Source organism: Haematobia irritans, chromosome 5, assembly GCF_050003625.1.
Source record: "Haematobia irritans isolate KBUSLIRL chromosome 5, ASM5000362v1, whole genome shotgun sequence".
Taxonomy (NCBI): Eukaryota; Metazoa; Arthropoda; class Insecta; order Diptera; family Muscidae; genus Haematobia; species Haematobia irritans.
The window spans coordinates 39,822,748-39,849,531 of NC_134401.1; the positions used below are offsets into that span (position 1 = coordinate 39,822,748).

The window sequence follows — 26,784 nt, forward strand, 5'->3', positions numbered from 1 at the left end:
AAGCCCCTATGAATCCTTCGTGAAATTTTCTATAGAAATAAAATTTTGTAAAAATTTTCTATAGAAATAAAATTTTAACAAAATTTTCTATATAGAAATAAAATTTTGACAAAATTTTCTACATAGAAATAAAATTTTGACATTTTCTATAGAAATAAAATTTTATAAAAAATTTCTATAGAAATAAAATTTTGCAAAAATTTTCTATAGAAATAAAATTTTGACAAAATTTTCTATAGAAAAAAAAAAATATTTGCAACAATTTTTTATAGAAAAATTGTGCAAAAATTCTATAGAAATAAAATGTTGACAAAATTTTCTACAGAAATAAAATTTTGCAAAAATTTTATATAGAAATAAAATGTTGCGAAAATTTTCTATTGAAATAAAATTTTGACAAAATTTTCTATAGAAATAAAATTTTAACAAAATTTTCTATATAGAAACAAAATTTTGACATTTCTATATAGAAATAAAATTTTGACAAAATGTTCTATAGAAATAAAATTTTTCAATAGAAATAAAATTTTGTGAACATTTTCTATAGAAATAAAATTTTGCAAAAATTTTCTATAGAAAAACAAATTTGAAAATTTTTTTCTATATAGAAATAAAATTTGGACAAAATTTTCTATATAGAAAAACCATAATGACAAAATTTTCTATAGAAATAAAATTTTGCAAACCTTTTCTATAGAAATAAATTTTCAAAAATTTTTTTATAGTAATAAAATTGTGACAAAATTTTCTATAGACATACAAATTTGAGACAAATTTTTCCTATAGAAATAAAATTTTACAAAAATTTTCTATAAAAATAAAATTTTGCGAAAATTTTCTATAGCTATAAAATTTTGCAAAAATTTTCAATGGAAATAAAATTTTGCAAAAATTTTCAATAGAAATAAAATTTTGCAAAAATTTTCTATAGAAATAAAATTTTACAAAAATTGTCTATAGAAATAAAATTTTGCAAAAATTTTCTATATAGAAGAACAATTGACAAAATTTTCTATAGAAATAAAATTTTGCAAAACTTTTCTATAGAAATAAAATTTTGCAAAAATTTTTTATAGTAATAAAATTTTGACAAAATTTTCTATAGAAATAAAATTTTGCAAAAATTTTCTATAAAAATAAAATTTTGAAAACAATTTTCTATAGAAATACAAATTTGACAAATTTGTTCTATATAGAAAAACAATAATGACAAAATTTTCTATAGAAATAAAATTTTGCAAAAATTTTTTATAGCAATAAAATTTTGACAAAGTTTTCTATAGAAATAAAATTTTGACAAAATTGTCCATAGAAATAAAATGTTGCAAAAAATTTGTATAGAAATAAAATGTTGCAAAAAATTTCTATAAAAATAAAATTTTGCGAAAATTTTCTATAGATATGAAATTTTGCAAAAATTTTCAATGGATATAAAATTTTGCAAAAATTGTCTATAGAAATAAAATTTTACAAACATTGTCTATAGAAATAAAATTTTGCAAAAAGTTTCTTTATAGAAAAACAATTATGACAAAATTTTCTATAGAAATAAAATTTTGCAAAACTTTTCTATAGAAATAAAATTTTGAAAAAAATTTTTATAGTAATAAAATTTTGACAAAGTTTTCTATAGAAATAAAATTTTGACAAAATTTTCTATAGAAATAAAATTTTGACAAAATTTTCTATAGAAATAAAAATTTGACAAATTTTTTCTATATAGAAATGAAATTTGCACAAAATTTTCTATATAGAAATAAAATTTGCACAAAATTTTCTATATAGAAAAACAATAATGACAAAATTTTCTATAGAAATAAAATTTTGCAAACTTTTCTATAGAAATAAAATTTTCAAAAAATTTTTATAGTAATAAAATTGTGACAAAATATTCTATAGAAATACAAATTTGACAAATTTTTCCTATAGAAATAAAATTTTGCAAACATTTTCTATAGAAATAAAATTTTGCATAAATTTTCTATAGAATTTTGCGAAAATTTTCTATAGAAATAAAATTTTGCAAACATTTTCTATAGAAATAAAATTTTGCAAAAATTTTCTATAGAATTTTGCGAAAATTATCTATAGAAACAAAATTTTGCAAAAATTTTCTATAGAAATAAATTTTTGCGAAAATTTTCTATAGAAATAAAATATTGACAAAATTTTCTATAGAAATAAAATTTTGACAAAATTTTCTATAGAAATAAAATTTTGCAAAACTTTTCTATAGAAATAAAATTTTCAAAAATTTTTTATAGTAATAAAATTGTGACAAAATTTCCTATACAAATTAAATTTTGACACAATTTCTTATAGAAATGATAATAAAATAAAATTTGCGAGGTTTTACAAACGAAATAATAAAGTTGGCTATTTTACGAGAAATGACAACAATCGAATAGAGACTTCTTAAAAACAATATTTAGAATATTTTTGGAAGGGTATAAAAAAATTCAGAGTTTATTCTCATATACTTTGTCTTCCTCATCCAAAACAAAAAAGGATATCTCCCCTCTAAATGAAATTTGAGAACGACACAATTTCTTATAGAAATGAAATTTTGCAAAAATTTTTTATAGTAATAAAATTTTAACAAAATTTTCTATAGAAATAATGTTTTGCAAAAATTTTCTATAGAAATAAAATTTTGCAAAAATTTTCTATAGAAATAAAAATTTGACAACTTTTTTCTATATAGAAATAAAATTTGGACAAAATTTTCTATATAGAAAAACAATAATGACAAAATTTTCTACAGAAATAAAATTATGACAAAAATTTCTATAGAAATACAAATTTGACAATTTTTTTTTATAGAAATAAAATTTTGCAAAAATTTTCTATAGAAATAACATTTTACAACAATTTTCTATAGAAATAGAAATAAAATTTATAGAAATAAAATTTTGCATAAAAATTTTATAGAAATAAAATTTTTCAAAACTTTTTCTACAGAAAAAAAATATTGACAAAATTTTCTACAGAAATAAAATTTTAGATAAATATTCTGTAGAGAGAAAATTTTGACAAAATACAAAATGTTCCATAGAAATAAAATTTACAAAAATTTTCTATAGAAATAAAATTTTGCAAAAATTTTCTATAGAAATGAAATATTGACAAAATTTTCTACAGAAATAAAATTTTGACAAAATTTTCTGTAGAGATAAAATTTTGACAAAATGTTCCAAATAAAATTTGCGAGGTTTTACAAACGAAATAATAAAGTTGGCTATTTTACGAGAAATGACAACAATCGAATAGAGACTTCTTAAAAACAATATTTAGAATATTTTTGGAAGGGTATAAAAAAATTCAGAGTTTATTCTCATATACTTTGTCTTCCTCATCCAAAACAAAAAAGGATATCTCCCCTCTAAATGAAATTTGAGAACGAGGAACATAATTGTCAATCTTCTTTTACTTCTTTTTTAATAGGAGTGAAAACAATTTAATATAGATCGTTTGTAGTTTGTCTAAATGTTTTCTACTAGGCCTTAATATTTTAGGCCTTTTCAAATGTACACTCTTTGCTTACACATTGCATTTTATTTGTCTCAAATGTGTAAAAACGTGCAAATTTCGCTAATAGCATATACAAAATTTAAATATGTATATACAAGATATAATTGTTGATCGACTGTGTGTAAAATCCTACTATTCTCTCGTCTGATTTAATTTCTAAGTTAATGAATCAACTTGGTTGTTTTGCGTTTTTTTTCGCCACCAATGTTAGTCGTCGTTAAGCAGCAGCAGGCCGCCTCAGGCAAGCGTTTGCCTTACATATGAATGTATACACACACACATATATTTTAAAACAAATGAAACCAATGATCTATTGTTGTTGTCATCTACATCATCATGATATTGTCGTTGTTGGGTATTTGGTTGGCTCATTAACATTATTATGAATCATCATGCTGTTGCTGCTTTAGTGGTATATCCCCACCACCATCATCATCACATCATTGGATTGGCCAGCTAGTAAGCTTTTGATTTTTCTATAGTAAAAGGAGTAAATCGAGACGAATCGACTCGAGATTCTATGCAAAGATGAAGATGATGTGCTATGATGTGACTGACGGACAGACTATATTGAAAGATTGAATGATTCGAGATTGGATATTCTTGCTTTGGCCCGATGCTAGTGATGTGATGCTCATTGAGTTTCATATGAAATAGGAGAGATGTTTTAAGCATGAAATTACTTTTTGCCTAGTTCCACATCACTTATTTGTATACTATTCCATTTTTTTATACCCACCACCATAGAATGGTGACGGGGGTATAATAAGTTTGTCATTCCGTTTGTAACGCATCGAAATATCGATTTCCGACTATATAAAGTATATATATTCTTGATCAGGGAGAAATTCTAAGACGATATAACGATGTCCGTCTGTCCGTCTGTCTGTCTGTCTGTCTGTCTGTCTGTCTGTCTGTCTGTCTGTTGTAATCACGCTACAGACTTCAATAATGAAGCAATCGTGCTGAAATTTTGCACAAGCTCGTCTTTTGTCTGCAGGCAGGTCAAGTTCGAAGATGGGCTATATCGGTCCAGGTTTTGATATAGTCCCCATATAAACCGACCTCCCGATTTGGGGTCTTGGGCTTATAGAAATCGTATTTTTTATCCAATTTGCCTGAAATTTGAAATCTGGAGGTATTTTATGACCATAAAGAGATGTGCCAAAAATGGTGAGTATCGGTCCACGTTTTGGTATAGCCCCCATATAGACCGATCTCCCGATTTTATTTCTTGGGCTTATAGAAACCGCAGTTTTTCTTCAATTTTCCTGAAATTGGAAATCTAGAGGTATTGTAGGACCACAAATATGTGTGCCAAAAATTGTGAGTATCGGTCCATATTTTGGTATAGCCCCCATATAGACCGATCTCCCGATTTGGGGTCTTGGGCTTATAGAAACCACAGTTTTTATTCAATTTATCTGAAGTTGGAAATCTAGAGGTATTGTAGGACCACAAATATGTGTGCCAAAAATTGTGAGTATCGGTCCATATTTTGGTATAGCCCCCATATAGACCGATCTCCCGATTTTACTTCTTGGGCTTATAGAAACCGCAGTTTTTATTCAATTTACCTGAAATTGGAAATCTAGAGGTATTGTAGGACCACAAATACGTGTGCCAAAAATTGTGAGTATCGGTCCATATTTTGGTATAGCCCCCATATAGACCGATCTCCCGATTTGGGGTCTTGGGCTTATAGAAACTGTAGTTTTTATCCAATTTGTCTGAAATTGGAAATCTAGAGGTATTTTAGGACCATAAAGAGGTGTGCCGAAAATGGTGAGTATCGATCCATATTTTGGTGTAGCCCCCATATAGACCGATTCCCCAATTTTACTTCTTGGGCTTCTAGAATCCGAAGTTTTTATCCTATTTGCCTGAAATTGGAAATCTAGAGGTATTTTCGGGTCACAAAGAGGTGTGCCGAAAATGGTGAGTATCGGTCCATATTTTAGTATAGCCCCCATAAGAACGATCTCCCGATTTAACTCCTTGGGTTTCTAGAAACCGTAGTTTTTATCTGATATGCCTGAAATTGTAAATATTCTGGTATTTTAGGCTCACAAAAACGTGTATCGGATTAAGTTTATATCGGTCCATTTGGTAATGCCTCCATATAGACCGACTTCACTTCTTGAGGGTGTAGAAGGCGCACTGATCATGAAAATTGCTTGAAACTCAATGTAAAATTTCCAGATTTTACTTCTACAGATTTAAGATTTCAAATCAAGACGTTATTTTATAATTTTCTTGCACACTTACAAGAGATGTTAATGATTCCTCTAAACCTCAAACAAAAATGGTTCTTATAAATCCAGAATGTGATATAGTCCTCATAGGTGAAATCTTTAAATTTATCTTCGGGTTGTGTCCTCAAGTCCTCAAGCCCTCCTGAAATTTCAAAGGAAACCCTAATATTTGGTTCATGGTGGTGGGTATTTAAGATTCGGCCCGGCCGAACTTACTGCTGTATATACTTGTTTTTCTTACCATAAAAAGCCAAATATCGTATAACACTAATGGTTGTTCCTTTTGTTTTTGTGCCTGTATTGTTACCTTGAATAATTTCCTAACAAGGTATATGATTTCAGAGTGTTTCTCTTTTGTGGACAAAGACAGCGTGTTTAACACCACAATGATATATCAAGGGAATATTCTTAAAATAATTAAAAAACACACACAAAATACTTTCAACTTTAGGTAGGAGGATAATGACCGTTCATCAAATGTTTGCTATAATTTCGGGTCATTCAGCTTTTTTTATTGAGAAAACAAAAGCAATAGGTAACCATCTGAAGTTTGTTTAAATATTTCCAAGCTACTGGAAAGAATGTATATATTTTTTTCTAATAACAAATTCTATCGAAAAGAAATATACGGTGAACCTATAGAATCTAACGAACATTTTCTCATATCCGAAACGTATTCTATATCTTACAACTAGGATACCCAAAACAACAGAAATTATAAAGAAAAAATCAGCTGTTTTTGGAGTATCAACCGAACGAAATCTTTCGTTTCGGTCATGAAAAATTGGCTGTAAAATATAACTTTCCCACCTTAAGTACGACAACTCTCATCTAATGATGGATCAAATAATTACCGATCCATCATTTTGTCAAAATTCCAATTTCTATGGGAAATTTTGTCAAAATTCCAATTTCTATAGGAAATTTTGTCAAAATTTTAGTTCTCATGATAGGATATTTTGCTAAAATTCCAATTTCTATAAGAAATTTTGTTAAAATTTGAATTTTATAGGAAATTTTGTCAAATTTCATTTCAATAGGAAATTTTGTCAAAATTTAATTTCCTAAACGAAATTTTATTAAAAATTCATTTCTAAAGGAAATTTTGACTAAATTCCAAATTCTATAGTAAATTTTGTCAAAATTCCAATTTCTATGGGAAATTTTGTCAAAATTCCAATTTCTATAGGAAATTTTGTCAAAATTTCAGTTCTATAGGAAATATTGCCAAAATTCCAATTTCAATAAGAAATTTTGTCAAAATTCCAATTTCTATGGGAAATTTTGTCCAAATTCTAATTTTTATAGGAAATTTTGCCAAAATTCCAACTTCTATAAGAAATTTTGTTAAAATTGCAGTTTTATAGGAAATTTTGTCAAATTTCATTTCTATAGGAAATTTTGTCACAATTTCATTTTCTATAGGAAATTTTGTCAAAATTTTAGTTTTCATGGTAGGATATTTTGCTAAAATTCCAATTTCTATAAGAAATGTTATTAAAATTTCAATTTTATAGGAAATTTTGTCAAATTTGATTTCAATAGGAAATTTTGTCAAAATTTATTTTCCTAAACGAAATTTTATTAAAAATTCATTTCTAAAGGAAATTTTGACTATATTCCAAATTCTATAGTAAATTTTGTCAAAATTCCAATTTCTATGGGAAATTCTGTAAAAGTTTTATTAAAATTTCAGTTCTAAACGAAATTTTGTTTAAATTCCAATTTCTATAGGAAATTTTGGCAAAACTTAATTTCTATAGGAAATTTTGCCAAAATTCCAATTTCAATAAGATTTGTTAAAATTTCAGTTTTATAGGAAATTTTGTCAAATTTCATTTCTATAGGAAATTTTGTCACAATCTCATTTTCTATACGAAATTTTGTTAAAATTCCAATTTCTATGGGAAATTTTGTCAAAATTCCAATTTCTATAGGAAATTTTGTCAAAATTTTAGTTCGAATGAAATTTTGTCCTATTGAAATGAAATTTTGTCAAATTTCATTTCAATAGGAAATTTTGTCAAAATTTAATTTCCTAAACGAAATTTTATTAAAAATTCATTTCTAAAGGAAATTTTGACTAAATTCCAAATTCTATAGCAAATTTTGTCAAAATTCTAATTTCTATAGGAAATTTTGCCAAAATTCCAACTTCTATAAGAAATTTTGTTAAAATTGCAGTTTTATAGGAAATTTTGTCAAATTTCATTTCTATAGGAAATTTTGTCACAATTTCATTTTCTATAGGAAACTTTGTCAAAATTATAGTTCTCATGATAGGATATTTTGCTAAAATTCCAATTTCTATAAGAAATATTGTTAAAATTTCACTTTTATAGGAAATTTTGTCAAATTTCATTTCAATAGGAAATTTTGTCAAAATTTAATTTCCTAAACGAAATTTTATTAAAAATTCATTTCTAAAGGAAATTTTGACTAAATTCCAAATTCTATAGTAAATTTTGTCAAAATTCCAATTTCTATGGGAAATTCTGTAAAAGTTTTATTAAAATTTCAGTTCTAAACGAAATTTTGTTTAAATTCCAATTTCTATAGGAAATTTTGGCAAAATTTAATTTCTATAGGAAATTTTGCCAAAATTCCAATTTCAATAAGTTTTGTTAAAATGTCAGTTTTAAAGGAAATTTTGTCAAATTTCATTTCTATAGGAAATTTTGTCAAAATCTCATTTTCTATACGAAGTTTTATTAAAATTTCATTTCTAAAGGAAATTTTGTCAAAATTCCAATTTTGACAAAATTTCCTATTGAAATGAAATTTGACAAAATTTCATTTCTTTCAAAATTCCAACTTCTATAAGAAATTTTGTTAAAATTGCAGTTTTATAGGAAATTTTGTCAAATTTCATTTCTATAGGAAATTTTGTCACAATTTCATTTTCTATAGGAAATTTTGTCAAAATTATAGTTCTCATGATAGGATATTTTGCTAAAATTCTAATTTCTATAAGAAATATTGTTAAAATTTCACTTTTATAGGAAATTTTGTCAAATTTCATTTCAATAGGAAATTTTGTCAAAATTTAATTTCCTAAACGAAATTTTATTAAAAATTCATTTCTAAAGGAAATTTTGACTAAATTCCAAATTCTATAGTAAATTTTGTCAAAATTCCAATTTCTATGGGAAATTCTGTAAAAGTTTTATTAAAATTTCAGTTCTAAACGAAATTTTGTTTAAATTCCAATTTCTATAGGAAATTTTGGCAAAATTTAATTTCTATAGGAAATTTTGCCAAAATTCCAATTTCAATAAGTTTTGTTAAAATGTCAGTTTTAAAGGAAATTTTGTCAAATTTCATTTCTATAGGAAATTTTGTCAAAATCTCATTTTCTATACGAAGTTTTATTAAAATTTCATTTCTAAAGGAAATTTTGTCAAAATTCCAATTTTGACAAAATTTCCTATTGAAATGAAATTTGACAAAATTTCATTTCTATAGGAAATTTTGTCACAATTTCATTTTCTATAGGAAATTTTGTCAAAATTTAATTTCCTAAACGAAATTTTATTAAAAATTCATTTCTAAAGGAAATTTTGACTAAATTCCAAATTCTATAGTAAATTTTGTCAAAATTCCAATTTCTATGGGAAATTCTGTAAAAGTTTTATTAAAATTTCAGTTCTAAACGAAATTTTGTTTAAATTCCAATTTCTATAGGAAATTTTGGCAAAATTTAATTTTCTATACGAAATTTTATTAAAATTTCATTTCTAAAGGAAATTTTGTCAAAATTTAATTTCTATAGGAAATTTTGTCAAAATTTAATTTCTATAGGAAATTTTGCCAAAATTCCAATTTCAATAAGTTTTGTTAAAATTTCAGTTTTATAGGAAATTTTGTCAAATTTCATTTCTATAGGAAATTTTGTCACAATTTCATTTTCTATACGAAATTTTGTTAAAATTCCAATTTCTATAGAAAATTTTGTCAAAATTTAATTTCTATAGGAAATTTTGCCAAAATTCCAATTTCTATAAGAAATTTTGTTAAAATTTCAATTTTATAGGAAATTTTGTCAAAATTCCACTTCCTATAGGGAATTTTGTCAAAATTTCTTTTTCTATACGAAATTTTATTAAAATTTAATTTCTAGAGGAAATTTTGTCTAAATTCCAATTTCTATAGAAAATTTTGTCAAAATTTAATTACAATAGAAAATTTTACCAAAATTCCAATCTCTATATGAAATTTTGTTAAAATTTCAATTTTATAGGAAATTTTGTCAAAATTTCATTTTCTATACGAAAGTTTATTAAAATTTAATTTCTAAGGGAAACTTTGTCTAAATTCCAATTTCTATAGGTAAATTTATAAAAGTTTCATTTCTATACGAAATTTTTTCAGAATTCCAATTTCTATAGGAATTTGTTACAATATTCCATTTTTGCCAAAATTTTATTTCTATAGAAAATTTTTACAAAATTTCCATAGAAAGTTTACCAAAAATTTATTTCTATAGAAAATTTACCAAAAATTTATTTCTATAGAAAAATTTCCCAAAATTTTATTTCCATAGAAAATTTTGCCAAAATTTTATTTTCATAGAAAATTTTGCCAAAATTTTATTTTCATAGAAAATTTTGCCAAATTTTGATTCCTATGGAAAATTTTGCCAAATTTTTATTTCTATAGAAAATTTATGAAGTACCTCTTAGTTGAAAAATTTTATTTCTATAGAAAGTTTTGTCAAAATTTAGTTTCTATAGAAAATTTTGCCAAAATTTCATTGCAATAGGAAATTTTGTCAAAATTTCGTTTCCATAGAAAATTTTGTCAAAATTCCATTTTATACGAATTTTTTCTCCATTTTTTCCTAAATTTTTTTCTATAGAAAATGTTTACCAAAAATTTGTTTCTATAAAAAATTTTGCCAAAATTTTATTTTCATAGAAAATTTTGAACAAAATTTTATTTCTATAGAAAATTTTGCTAAAATTTTATTTCTATAGAAAATTGATGAAGTACCTCTTAGTTGGACTGAACAGTCTAAGTGAGCCTGAATCTTAATTGGGCTGCCACTTTAACCTAACCTAGTTGGAGAGGAAAATTTTTTTACAAAAAAAATATGATTTCTACCAATCTAGTGTTTGGTAAAACGACTATCATTTTTGGTAGAATTCTAGCAACAGTGACAAGCGTGACCGTAAGCCATGCATTTCATGTTACCCAAATGCCTATTAAAGAACCAATGATTTTTGTATATTCCTGCACTCTGCTATCTTAAAAGCTTCTAAACGCGGTTTTTATTTGCTGTTATGCCTTAATTTCATAAATATTCAGATTTTTAGAAAAAATCACAAGAATTATTCCTAATATATTTACAGTGCCACAATAGCCCACAGTTTAACTGAAACATGTTTTAGTGCTATTAAGCTTAAAGAATAGGGTTTCAGCCCTTCACCAGAAGACATTTTGCTTTTTTAGCTGTGTCTCCAAAAGAAATTCTTTTGGGTTTACAATTTTTTTTTTTCTTATGAGAGCTTTTCAAAAACAACTCATATTGTTCCAATTCAGATTACACTCCCGCCCCTACAGTATATAAAAAAATAAAACAATTGTTTATTAATATTTAAGTATTGTAATTTCAACAATATCAACTTGAATTTATCTTTAATGGGCATCATCGTTCAACAATAATAGCATGGCCATTACGATAAATAAATGCAAAAAATCAAGTCCATTTCGAAAGACCAAGAGATATAAAAGGAGCATCATAAGAAATTAACACGGGATATGAGTCATAAAAAAAAAAAACAAGAGAATTTTAATTTTTTCAACTTGAGAAATGTGATCAACGCAATACTCGAAAAAAACATACATTTTACATAGGGTACATTTTTACATATACAAAATTTTAATAATATTTAAATTAAAAAAAATATGAAATCTAAAAAATTGCAATGGAAGAACTCAATGTCATATTTTAGTGAAATTTCTCGAATACATGCTAATTTGAATTTTAGCAAAATGGCCCTTACAAGTCATGAATTTAAAAATTAATAATTTTCGAAATAACTAAAATCAAAATGTTTTTTTTTAACATGCACATACAGTTTTATGTATGAAGGCGAGGAAATCACCACGACATGGATTCATAAATTAATTGTATACATTGGAATGACATACACGCAGCTATTCTATATATTAAATGCCAGCACAACAAAATCCCTACTATCTGAGTATGGGCCACCACCGAGGAAAATTGCAAAATGAGGCGTTCATGCATTATAAATCACTATAACAGTTTATTACAATATAAACTGTTGCTTGCACACACCCAGCCCTCTTCAATTTAATGCACGAAAGCCAACCAACAACAAATCAGTCAGTCAACCAGTCATATATACGCCAGTATAGTACCACATTTTGTGTGTAACAACAGGTTACATTGTCGATCAATACCTTTAATTGGTTTAAAACAGGTAGTATGTGTGTGTAACTATAGAGCGAAAGTATTAAAACATTGAATAACAATAAAAAAAGAACAATTTACCAGGCATTTGTTGTACATGACGATATTGAAATTTAATTATAAATCTAAAATGTACAACAAAAGTTACTTGTATAACGCTTTGAACGCAATGACACATTGCAATTGCGAGAGACGAAATTCCATTAATTTTAATTAATTCCTAGAAAAGCCCATATGGTGTTTGGGGTTTATGGGAATGGGAGCGAATAATTGGAGTTTTATTAGTAGATGGCCCTTAAAGCCCAAGATGTAACTATAAGGAAATTTAGGCTACAAAATGCTATATATGTTTCATCGCCGGCTAGAGCAAATTTCCATAGCCTTCAGGATAGATGTGGAGGTGTGAAGATGACCCATTTTGGGTCGTATATGGGGTCACCGTGGTGCAATGGTTAGCATGCCCGCCTTGCATACACAAGGTCATGGGTTCGATTCCTGCTTCGACCGAACACCAAAAAGTTTTTCAGCGGTGGATTATCCCACCTCAGTAATGCTGGTGACATTTCTGAGAGTTTCAAAAGCTTCTCTAAGTGGTTTCACTGCAATGTGGAAGGCCATTCGGACTCGGCTATAAAAAGGAGGTCCCTTGTCATTGAGCTTAACATGGAATCGGGCAGCACTCAGTGATAAGAGAGAAGTCACCAATGTGGTATCACAATGGACTGAAAGTCTAAGTGAGCCCGATACATCGGGCTGCCACCTAACCTAACCTAACCTTGGGTCGTATATGCCTAACTTCCAATTGATCAATAAGTTACATTGGACCCTTTGCACCCGATTTGTTACTACACTAATGCTATATATTCTATATCCTAAAACATAGGAACCACCTATAATTTAGCAATATAGTTCCCTTTATTGAAAAGTTTAAATTGAAATTCTATTAAAATCCGAGAGTTTCCAGAATTTTTCATTATAAGATCCAGGGATTTGCAATTCTCAATATGAGACAAGATATAGTCCATGGTATAAAATTCCACAATTTATTGCAAAAACATAAACGCCTTGGATAGATTATAATAAAAAAAAAAAACTTTTTTCGATAGTAATCGCCAAAAAAAAGCGACAATGAATTTGCATTGAGTGCCAAAAGAAATCTTGTTTAAAAGGTGTCAAGGTATAGGGAGTTTTGAGAAGATATTGCTTTTTTTGTCCATTTTTCTTCAATGCAGCTCTAGCGAGGAAAACGGCAATATGTTCAAATATTTACATTCGCAACAAATCAACTTTGCCCCAAATTAAAGTTTTTTTAGGTTGAAAGAATGCATTTTAAAGAGAAAAGTTTAGTTTTCGAGATATTGACCCGTATATCTTTTTTAATTTTTGGGATAACGCGAACCCAAAGTAATGCCTGGGGACAGCCTCACGAGACTTTTAGAATTTCTTCGACGGACAAGGTCCAAAATGGCGTTTGAGACTTTCTCCTATGGACAGAACATAAATGGGCTAACGACAGCCCAAAGTGATACATGTGGCCGAACTTCTGTTGGGCTTTGAAACTTTCCCCTATTGACAGGGTCTAAAGTGAACTAACGAGAACCCAACGTAATACACGTGACCATATTTTCAAATTCTCCTTTCGCAATGTGGGCTTCTACTGGAGTTCGATGATCTCACATATGGACAGACCTAAAGTGAGCGAACGCAAAACCAAAATGATACGTTTGACCGGCCTACTGTTGGAGTTTGAGAATGCCTCTACTATGATGAGGGTCAAAAGTAGGCTAACTCGAAGCCAAAGTAAAACCCGCGTACGTTTTAGCCCGTTGTTTGAGAATTTTCTATGGACCGAAGAGAAAAACGCAAACCAAAAAAATGCGCGTGGCCAGCCTTCTGTCGGAGTTTGAGATTTTGTCCTATGTACAAGATCCATATTGCGATAACGAGACCCCAATGTGATAAGTGTGGTCGACATTCTATTGGGGTTTCAGACTTTTTCTATGACGGTGCCAAAAGTGGCCTAAACCAAACCCAAAGTAATCCTTTACCCGGGGGTTAAGGCTTTCTCCTGTAGACATAGTCCAAAGTAGGTTAGGTGGCAGCCCGATGTATCAGGCTCACTTTCAGTCCATTGTGATACCACATTAGTGAACTTCTCTCTTATCACTGAGTGTTGCCCGATTCCATGTTAAACTCAATGACAAGGGACCTCCTTTTTATAGCCGAGTCCGAACGGCGTTCCACATTGCAGTGAAACTACTTAGAGAAACTTTGAAACCATCAGAAATGTCACCAGCAATGCTGAGGTGGGTTAATCCACCGCTGAAAAACTTTTTGGTGTTCGGTCGAAGCAGGAATCGAACCCACAACATTGTGTATGTAAGGCGGGCATGCGAACCCAATGTGATACGTGCGGTCGACATTCTATTGGGGTTTCAGATTTTTTCCTATGACGGTGCCAAAAGTCGGCTAAAGCAAACCCAAAGTAATCCTTTACCCGGGGTTTAAGGCTTTCTCCTGTAGACATAGTCCAAAGTAGGCTAACACGATCGACAAGATTTACACGTGGAAAAATTCTGTTTTTTTCCCTTCCAAGGACCATTTTTTTTGTGGAATTCTCTCTCCAAATATAAGCTTTTTTACATCTTATTTGGATACCATATGCCTCTCAAACTTGGACACTCTTAAAAGCGGACACCTTCCAAAAGTGGACAACTTTCCTAAGACGTTTGTTATTATTATATTAAAATTAATCTGTCATAAGTGGACATTTTCCATATATGGACAAAATTCAGGAGACTGCGATTGTCCACTTTTGAGAGTTTCTAATATAAACAGAAGTGAGAACGTGTGGATTGCGAATATACGAAAATAGGCTTTGAAATCGAAAAATCTATGTATTTTCCTGGCCAATGACATAAATTGTGCTAAAGTAGATAATATAACAGCCAATTTATTATATCCAAAGTTAACGCTTCTCGTTCTACTGAAATCTCGAAACCAGCAGATTTTTCTTTAACTCTTGCGGTTTTCGACATCCTAGTCGAACGAATGTATTCGGTTTGTCCATAAGCCTCACTTTCACGAACACACACCTTTCATTTTAATTTTCTACGACCATTTTTGTATCATTTTGAGTTCAGAAATTAATGAAACATGCAAATTTTTTGATATTTTTTTTGTCTCAAACGGCTTTGGTCATTGGATTGACACATCGATCGCAGGAGAGACACATTGACAGTTGAGAGTATGCAGTGTTGCCAAATAGTGATTTTATGAGTTGCCAAATAGTTTTGTTTTGGGGAGTTTGGCTATTCCAAACATTAACAGTAATTTCATTTGCACACAGATAATACAATTTTCTCCCAATTTTTCTTCTAATTGGAACAAAAAGTAAATACTCGTTGCAAACATATAAGTCAATTAGATATTTCCGTTTAATATTCCAATATGAATAGCATTCTATTCTAATGAGAACTATATTTTAAAAGGTAAACGATATTTTATCGCCATTTTTCGTTGATTTTAAACTACTTCCCATGCATTGGTCTCAATTTTATAACATATGGTTGACCGATACAGTAGGTAAAAAAACACATATAAAGCTGAGTGCTATGTTAAGTTTTCAAGCTGGAAACCAGCTTGTTCTCAGGGTTACTTTTTTAAATTAATTAAACTATAAAAATAAAATGGTTCACAATCAATTCCTTAGATCTTTTCCTTTCTTTATTTCACAAGACTTTATAAAAATATAGTCGTCTTAATATAGATTTTTGTACTTTTAATTTAGTGTTTTGGTGAAAAATTAAGAAACAACAAGCCTTTTTGGTCAACTATGGTACAAAAAATGTCCCATAAAAAAACAAATTTGACAATCACACCGGAGGGGAAAATCCCATTAAAAATATTTTCTTTGAAGAAATTCTGGTTCTGAGGTGACAACTATTAACAGCCTGTTTCTGTATGTCGATCGAGCTCTATCGATCGACTGAAATGGAAACAAACAGCTGAATTTATAACCAAAAATCAGCTGTTTTTATGCATTTCGGTCGATCGATAGAGCTCGTTCGACATACAGAAACTGGCTGTAAATGTTCTTTTTCAAAGCCAGCACCATAACGCATTTTTATTAATTATTGATAATGGATAAAATATATGAACAAAAATCACAAGAAGAGGAAGTACCATCATCTGTACTATCGGATATTTTAAGTAGGTATTTTATTAATAAGAAAACAAAAATTATTTGAATCAAACAAAAGAGTAACCAAGAAAACGAAGTTTCCTTTTGAAAATTAAAATTTTTTTAAATTTGTATTTGTTTTTTTTTATTTTAAAGCAAAATAAAGTTATTAATTTTCACTTATTTGATAAAAATATTTGATCAGGAAAAATATTAGAAACTAATGTAACATAAAAATAATTAAATAAATATTTTCTATTTCGTAAATAAAAACATTTAAAGACCGGTATGCACCTCTAGCGAAAAATTTCATTCCCATAAGAAATGCATTGCTATTTATGCCAACGAAAATTTCGGTAGCGTTCAATTTCGTGAGCTGGTACGCACCTCTAATGAATATAAATATAACAGGGTTGTCAAAAGCATATTTTGGCAGCAAACATTTAATTTATTACAATCATTGTGTGCGTAAAAGTTTTAAAAGGTCTGTAAATAATAAACAATTTATTTGAGGAATATTTGGAACATATATTAATAATTTTTAAAAGCGATTAGCGGGTTTAAAATTTGTGTACACAGCCCTGTTTTTTTTTTTTTTGTAGACTTAAATAAATTTTTGCTACCGAAAATTTCGCTAGAGGTGCATACGGGCCTTAACCACGAAAATATATGCAATATAAAAAATAAACTAAAAAAATAAAATGGAAAAATATATAAATAAACCAAAAAATATTACAATTAAAAAAATTAAAAAATATATGTACTAAAATTTTTTAAATAAATAAAAATATTTTTTAAATAAAAATATTTTTTAAATAAAAATATTTAACCACGAAAATATATGTAATATAAAAAAATAATAAACTAATTGATGGCCTCAGTTGCTAAAGCTTCCCTCTATTTTCCCACACTCATATTTACTATAAGTTTAGTATAATTTAAATAAATAAAAAAAAAATAAAATGGCAAAAAATATATAAATAAAAAAACTACAAGTATAAATGAAAATTCCCAGAAAACATCTTCGATACATCAATGAAACGAAGCCCAGTTCAATTCAGCAATATTTCCTAATTAATACCATTGTACCATATGTGAAAGTTTTGCCATGTGTGGACAATTAGCCTGTCACTGGAGGAAAATTACTTCTGTAACACCTTGAGGTGTCAAATTGAAATCTTCCCTACGACAACTTGTAAGCTAATGCAAAATGAAGGCGGGCTATACAATGTAGGAAGTTCCCTATTGGTAAAAGTAAATTTTAACAAATTATCAAAAAAAAGTTAGGAACAACAACATAAGCAAAAGAAACAAAAAACAACAAACACTTTTATCAACAATTTTTGTTTTCGTTGTTTTGTTTTTTCTAATTCACATTCGTCGCATTTTGCACATTTTCCACCTTTTATCTGTGAGGGCCGCTTTGGAGCACAATCAGTGTTGCCAGCTTTTTATTATCTACCCTGGTTAAATGACCACGTTTCTGCAACAATTCTCCGCCAAACTTTTAAAAGGCTTTGTTAAAGAGATCCTTTCGAAAGCTTTATGGAGCATACATTACAATTATCAACAAATTATCCAAACAAAATTTATATTTATACAAAAAAACATAGTTTTTCTTTGTTTTCGTCATGTCGGCTTCTCTACATTGTTCTTAATATGCTTTCAAATTGTCGCTCATTTAGACATCATCAAGATATCTGGCAGCCCTGATTCTACTAAGCGGAGAGCAGAAACAAAAACGAAATAAACATAATCACGAAAGAGAGAAATAAACGCAATGCGAAAAACGAAAACCGAGTGAAAAAGCTAAACCAAGATAACCGCAATGCGGCATATGAAACGGTTGGCACAAAGAGGAATACACAAAAATAAAACAGATGGAATGATAGAGAGCGGGAGAAAGCAAGGCGAATAATCATCACACAATGCATACACGCACGCAAAAATAACATGGGGGGTGTGTGTGTGTGTTTATCTGCAAAACAACAAAGCCCACCAAACAGTCATCGTGAGACGACGACACGTAGTCGTCTCGTTGTCGCAAAGTGGTTGTTTTTGATTCATAACAACAATGCCAACAAACACACACACTCGCACCCAACCCCAAGTGTTGGAGAGCAGCATACCCCACCACAATGGAATGTCACAGGAAAATGTAGAAATGCACAAGGGAAAAGAAATTTGTTGGGGAAGAGAGCAAATTGAAAGAGAGCGCTAAACACAAAAAATATAATGAAATAGAAAAACAAATGTAAGCCAAACGGTTTAAAATAAACTAAACCGTTTCGCTCTCTTTTTTATTTTGGTAGAGGGGCAGCAAGTTCACCAAAGAGCAAAGTGGGAGAGAAATTTGCAAAAGAAAAAACGAGAGAGACCAGAACACACACACACGTGAATATAAAACAACACACTTTTTTGTCGAATAAAATTTTTGTGCCTTTTTCGCTTTGAAATAACCTCATTTTCGCATTTCACTTCCAAAAGAAAAAGTAGGCAACAATAAAAAAAATCACAAAACAAGGTAGTACAAGAAGAAGAAGAAGATAATATACAAGCCAGTTATATTTTCTACCTCATATTTGAATTAAGGTGGAAATACATAATGTATGTAAATTGATGATGACGACGACCCTGTTACTCCAACACGACTACTCCACCCTTTTTATTAAAGCTTGACACATTGGGGTTTTTTGTTGGTCGCGTAATTTTTTTTTGCTTTCCTTATTTTTTTTCTTTCCTTATCATATTCAAATACTTTAAAACATTCATATACATATTTTAATAAAACGAATTAGCTTACTATAAACAAGTCCAGATTAAATTAGGAGTAATACACGTCTCTCCTATCTACCAAACAAAAGGTTATCTGTAGACACCTCTCTATGGTTTAGCGAACAGCTGATTTTTTCTGGTCAGGGCTAGGGAAAATATTTTGCAGGGGTTAAATTTTCCCATACTTTATACTTTGATTTTATTCGTACAATAATGTTACTATCCAATTTTTCGCTACAAATTCCAAATTTTGGCGACATCATATGTTTGTTGGACGACATAATCGATAGAGCAGCTTATTAATGGGATCGATGACAAATTTATCGATTTTTGTTATCTCAGATAATTTTTTTTTAAACACAAAAATGTTATCCAGATAATCCGAATTGATAAGCAAACCTCATAAATAAAGACAGTTCGAATTCTTCAATAGATATATCATGAAGTAAAATACATGCATATGTACATTATTGGCGGAAACCATTGACTTCTAGCTTACATTTTCCACGATACTCAGGAAATGAAGGAAATTCCGTTTATTCTGTTTTTTTTTTTAGTTCTCAAAATTGTGGCTTCAAGAAATTACGTTTGGCATTGTGGGAAAACGATAAACTTGTCCTCCTGTTTTTCCTAGTACCGCTACTTTGAAAGGTTGCATTGTCAAATAACGGTATCACGATAATCTCATATGTTTAAAGAATGTTTGTATTCAACAGGTTTTCAAACCCTATCCTTAATTGTTGATTGATAAACATCAGAAATCAATCAAAATAAAATCATTGTTATCACAAATCCAAATTATTGGTAATTTACTACTGACGCTACGTTTATTCTATGCTCAATTTTTTTTTATCTGACATTTAAAATCTCGTTTTTATATAGAAAACAATTTGCAAATTTCCAAAAAGCAAGATTTCGAGCATAGTTTGAACATGGGTATTACGTTCGAAATTAAACACGATAAAAACTGGAATCAAAAGATGTTATTTAAAATCAATTATTAGTGGAATGTAACCGAGAGGAAAAATAGCTACTTTTGGAGCGATAATGCCAACTCAATAATGACCTTAATTAACAAATTTCATTAGTTGTCAGAAAATCTTGTGAAAACTCTTTTCTTAAGTTAGCCTGATTTCAGTGCAGACTCTTTTTGTTTCTCTGAGAAAATTTTATGTATTACCCTGTCAGCATTTCAACATTCCATTTCATCCTCATCGCTACCACAGACTCGTAAATGACACTGCAACTATCGCCAACTGTGGTAAACATATCAAAAAGTACAAAATGTACATGGAAGTATTTTGCCATCACTATTGTTACAAGAGCCATTTTATATTTTGTGAAACACCAAGCACAACTAGCTTCTTATATTTTATTTAAATAAAAATGATAATGAAGTGCTGAAAACATAGTTATTTCGCTTAAAATTGTGAAAGGTATATTGGTGAACAATTTTTGACTTTCCAAATGGAATAAAGTGATAGTTTTTCCAATATTTTTCCAGACACGCTGCCTCCATTGGGAATAAAAGCTGATAGACGCTACAACATGTAACTTGCAACTTGTAACTCAACATCAATATTTTATTAATGCATAAAAATATGTTAAATGTGATGTGATAGTCGTATAAATGTTATATTTACGAGAATTTATAAATGTTTAATAAAATTAATAATCATCTAAACAATCGTGTTTTACTTGACCACAATGATTCTTTTACAACTATCTTAAAATGCACTTTTTCTGTTTGTTTGAAGGGGCTCTTATTGGCGTCGTTCTAAATTTATTAAAAAAGGCACCTAATAATTGATACTTTTTTGTAGTAACTTGGCGTGGTACAACTTCTCAACAGTGACGGCGCTTTTCCGACGAGTTTTGGATATCGTATACGCCTGTTTTCGACGTAGTGGGGATTCTCAGAAGCGCCCCCAAATTCAAAAAATGTTGGCAGGGTAGTAGTGTTTTCCAAAAATATATCCTAAAATTTTCTACAATAATTGGAATTTGTATACATAAACTAGGAAACTAATGAATGTAGAGGTATTCATCAATAAAGATATGAAAGAAATAAAAACAGGTAAAAGATTATAAAAGCAATTTTCCAATATTGAAAATATTTACACTCATGTAATCGAGCTTAAAAAATAGCGGGAAATGTTTGCTATTTCAGCAAACAGTGTCTGCTGTCCCTTTTTTAGCAGACTTTTCTGCTGTCCCTACTAACAAATTTCTTTGGGTGTAGGTCCATCTATAGCTCCGAAGACAAGATTGTTTAAGTACATAATCATAGCTCGCCCTCACTATTATTCCATTCTACACTGATATTTGGTATGAAAGGATTTATAATTTTACATATGTATGTAATTTACAAAAATTTCATCGTGTTGACCTTACTATTAATTTAAACTTCGATTTCATTACAAAGTTTGAGTTTAGCCACTAATATCAAAACTAAAACTGCAAAAACCATAAAATTATCCAATGCAACTATTGAAACGTTTATTTTCTGTGAAATAAATTGCTAAAGTAACCTTGAAAACATGGTTATTTTAGTGCGTTAATGCGAACTTAATAAAGACCCTTAGTCATAAATTAATTTTTGGATAGTTGAAAGTTTTTAGTTTAATGATTTTCACAGTGACCGCAACCTAAGATTATAACATTAGCTAGTGTCGGGTAACTTCGCCTTGGAGTAATGGCCGCTTTGAATACAAAGGTTCATGGATTCAAGACCAGATTCAATGGAACAATAAATTTTTCAAGAGTGGTTTGGTTTATCCTTTCTCTAGTATAATCTGGTTATATTCGGGAACAAAAAGAAATTCAAAAGGTTCAAATGTTATCATTAACCCTCTCTATAAAAGAACTGATAAGTAAACAGCTGTCAACATTGAAAATCTAAAAATGATAAACATATCTTTAGGTGTAGTACTTTAATTCCAATCAGCATATGACCTTATATGGTCTTTGTAGAGCCAATTAAAAGTATAAATCTTGGGAAAGTTGATAAAAATTCAATAGGGGTGTTATTCTGGATTTTGCTTCCATTAGAAATAAATGGCGAAACTATTTTTGTTGATTGGCAAGCGAACGAAATTTTCCTTGGAGGTGCCCCTATTGAGTTTAGGATAAAAAAAAACTTATCAAGGAATTACATCGCAGTTTGCCGTGTAATTCTTAAGGAGAATGGAACCTTAGGGAATTATTGATGAGCTCCATATGAAACTTTGGATGTGCTTGTGGGGTTTTAAAACAGGTAACGTTAACGGTATTAATAGTACCATTTATGTGTGAGCATCAAAAATACTGTCCTTTTTTAATGCAGATTTAATGAGATGGGAGAGTAATTCCAAAAATTGATAATTTTGGAAATTGCATTGTTTAGACATTAAAAATGTGTCCAGCATACTTGGCTATTTGAAGTACATTAATATGATCGTTAAATCTGTGTAGTACTTGGTACAGAATTAAATTTCATTAATTCAGAATTGTCACACAGAAGCCTTCGCGTCCAATTAATATATTGCAGTTTCTTATTGGAAGTTTCTCTAAATAGACTAGAATTTTGTTGGAACACCTCCTTGAAAATTCATACAATGATACTTCTCAGAAGTGAAAACCCACGGTTACCTTAATTTTGTCCATATTTGTGAGATGTCTACTTATGAAGGGTTAATTTTAATGAGATAATATTTCAAACATGTTAAGAAAATATGCATTTTTGTATGTAGCAGACAATTAACATATTTGTTTTGTGCTGAACATTTGTTGTATTTCAACAAAATAAGATTATATGGATGTGGGACCTGTAAGCAAAAACAAATATATTTTAAGGTTTATAGTCTACATAAGGATTTTAGAGTGGCCCATTGCTTATTGATAGCTTCCTCGTAATACATTTTGTAATAGTTGACAATTTCGTCAAAGCTATATGACAAAAGTCCTTGAATCGCTTATTTTTGATTGGCTTCTGAGATTTTTTTGGTTATTCTTAGATCTCCAATTTTTGGATTTTGCAGCCTATTCCATCCCAATATTTTAATACCTTGGGCATATATTGACTGAAAAATAAATTTAAAAAAACTTTTTAATAAAATGCTGTCCTGATTCTCTTTGAGGCTGCAAAACCACTGTTATTTTATGGTTATTTCTTCAGCACTGTTCACATTTTCTTACATTCCAGTTGGAAATCTTTGTATTGTCTGATCAGATGGGTATTATATTGCGTTCACACAATTCTCGTAATATCCTCCTTTTTTGACATTTTAATTTCGCTCTCTTAAGAAAAGCGATTTGCCAATCTCGAAAAAATGAGATTTTGAGCATAATGTGGATGGCAAACCCAATTGTGATAAAAGCAGAGTTCTCCTAGAGCCTTTTAGGGTATTTCAGCATTTTTGAGTTTGTTTCCATAAGAAAGCAACCACAAAGAAAATAGTCATACCTTTGAAATTAATATAAGCCCAAAGGGCCAATTATCCATATTAGAAACTTTGGCAAAACTTTAAATTCTTTACATATGGTTTGGACAAATTTCGCAATTTTATCAGAGAGCATCCTTGGTGAAAACACAAACTTAGAAGGCCTTAGAATCGTTTTATATGGTTTTCATAGTGACAATAGCCGATTGGATATTAAACATTTTAAACTTTTGGCATTTGTTGATTGTTGTCTACCTCGAAAATGGAATTTTTGACAGCTGCTTCATTTCACACGGAGAAAGTCCATAGATTTCCAGCAAAATTGAAACATTTTCGATTTCGCACATCAAGTTAAGGTTAAAAAAGCTGAATCGTCACAATGAAACATTGAACCACAAGTATTTCTGGATGAAACTTGGTACTTGTATAGTATGACTCGCCGTATGCAAGTAGTGGTACATGTGATATACGCATAATATAAATACATTTTTATTTTTATATAAAAAAAAATCCACACAAAACACACACACGAAAACTGTTGTTTGTTGACCACACCACACGAAAAATATATTTCGAAATAAAAATAATAAATCTTGCTTTTTTTCATAGAGAATTTGCGTTTTTTTTTTTTTTGTTTCATTTTTGGTTTGTGAACGGACGAAGCGAAAATTAATTTTTTTTTTGCAATTTTCTTGATGATCTGTAAGGGTTTTTACTACTCACCATTTTATGTGTTTGTTTTTGTTGGGGGGTAGGGGTTTTTGTGTTAAATTAAAGCTGTTTGGTTTTGTTGTTGCTGTAGTTATAAGTAGTTGGAAATCCGCCGGTTTGGAATTTCGAACTACTAACGGCTGAAGTAGATGTGGATGTGTGTGAAGAAAATGCTTCCGTTATAAGTCTTACGGCCTTAAGAGTTCTCTCCGGTGGTGGTGCTGGTACACACTACAGCGGTTAAACTGACAGTGTACTGCTGACTGCTGCTATTGATTGCGGCGACGGTGTCTCTGCTCACGATGACGTTCACAGAGAGAGAGTACGAGCGATCGAGAGAGGGGGTAGGTAGGTATTTCTTTTACAACAAATTTTCTTTTCAATTCGTTCTTATATAGGGTCAACACTGCTGAAAAAGAAATACGTTTTTGCCATGAATTCGGGTTTTCTTTGGTTGTGGGATTAAAATGAAAAAAACCCTAAAGTAGCTGATGTTTTTTATTTCTTATTAGCAGCTTCTCTTTTTTTTTGGTATTTTTTTATATTTTTTTGATTGAAGAAAACGACTTAATGATTATGGGGTTGCCAACCCCAACATATATGACATATGGGGGCACAAGAGAAGCTATGAGAACTGAGCATAAAGTAATGCGAGTGAATCATTAGAGAAAAGAATAAGACAAAAATTGCTCATCATTTATAATGAAATACATACTTCATCCGTTAGGCTTTGATTTTGAGGAAAACGTGTTTTCATTACACACAAAAAAAAACCAATGACAATTTTCAAAAAGGTGGCAACATTTGCCACGGAGTTAAGTAGCAAAAAAGAACTTTCTACAACAAAACTTTTCCGAGACGATTAATTATTTTCCATATTACTAATAGCCAGCCAGACGGACAATCTCCAATTTAACAAATAAAAAAAAAAAAACAAATCGAATAGAGAATAAAAATTAGACTCCAAGCACCCAGACAGAATATGTTAATTATATTTTTGTTTTTGTTGAGAAGAATATGTTGTTGTCTCTGAAGAAGAGAAGTGAATTTTCTTGAGATTTTCTCGTTTTTTTTTTTTTTCAATTTCATATTAATTTTTCTTCATCCGTCGTTTCTTAGGTGTAATTTTCTTTATTCGGCAAGTTTCTTTTTTTCGTATCGTTTATCTTTTTTTTGCATTTTAATTGAAAAGGTGAGTAATGATGATATATACCCGCTATATTTTGTTTATTTTTAATTTTCTTAGAATATATATTTTTCTTTAAAAATTTTTTGCTTCAAATATATGTATTCTTTCTGTGTTTTTCTCACGGTAAAATTTAAAGGGAACTCGCACGGTCAACAACACAATTGCAACTGAGCTGAAAATGTACGACTCTTTTGCGTTTAGCTGTTTCACTGTTTTTTATTCCCTTTTGTTCGTTTTCGAGCTACCCCTTCTCCCATACCTCTTGATAATTCAATTCAATGTAATAGCCCCATATAAATAAATGAGAGAGTGCCTACTTGTGCGTTTTTTTTTTTTGAGGCTTGTTGGGAGCCGTCGCCACCAACACCTTGGTATTTGGGAAAAGTAGTTAAAATACCGCGTATTTTTTGGTTTCTCTCCACATACATTTTCCCCTACCGATAATATAATCTCATTTTAACCGTTTCGCTTGGTATTTTTACAACATATAAATCTGCATTGGGAGAGTAAATTGAAAAAAGGGGAAAATTGGCAAAATCTGCAACTCTCTCAAATCTATGCAGATATTGCACAGATTATGAATGACAAGGAAATAGGGTCTCTCACTTTTGTGCTTATGAGTCGTTCATATCTAAAGATTGCCAATTCCACAAATTCATTGAGGGTTGGCAAGATTTAAAAGCTTATGAAGTTCAGGGTAGCAGTGTTGCCATTTTCTTTGGATAAAGAAGAGGGTCATGGAAACGAAAACCTCTACTACAATTGTAAATAATTCCATCTTAGCAAATTCCTCTACAAAATGTGGATATTAAAAAAAGAAACTATATATTTCATTACAGGACGAAATGGAACTTTGAAATGCTGGCAGGGACCCACCTTTAATGTAAAAATATAATTTTTCTTCCAATGTAGGGAGCTTGCGTTTAGTTTTTATAATTGACTGATTGGACACAAAAAAAGTCGCATAAGGGCAAATCAGAAAATACGGTGAATGAGGTAGCAATTTGAGAGTCTTGACCGTGGCATAATGGGATGTGAAACTGGAGCATTACCATGGTGAAAGATTCCTTTTTTCCGCCCAATAATTCCGCGAAGTACAGCGCTGACATCGATTTACCCTTTTCAAGGTTGTTGATGTGAATCACACTGTCCCTTACCTTCAAAGCAGCCTTTTTTCGGCCCACGAATTTTACCAATTTTGGGAAAATGAAAGGTCGTAAAGTCGATCTTCGTAAAAATCGGAAACCGACTTTTTCAAAAATCAAACTTTTCGAAATTTT

General features: G+C 29.6%; 1 protein-coding gene across 1 annotated transcript in view; it reads right to left on the bottom strand.

Moving 5' to 3' along the window:
- Cam (Calmodulin) overlaps positions 1 to 25,670 on the bottom strand; it is an 82,137-nt gene extending 56,467 nt beyond the window's left edge. The window contains exons 1-2 of the mRNA XM_075310211.1: positions 25,529 to 25,670; positions 24,328 to 24,721 (exon numbers count right to left, since the gene is read on the bottom strand). Of these exons, the coding sequence (XP_075166326.1) occupies positions 24,328 to 24,330 (3 nt within the window). The 5' untranslated portion in view covers positions 24,331 to 24,721; positions 25,529 to 25,670. The remainder of the gene's footprint in view (positions 1 to 24,327; positions 24,722 to 25,528) is intronic.
- Positions 25,671 to 26,784: the final 1,114 nt, after the last annotated feature.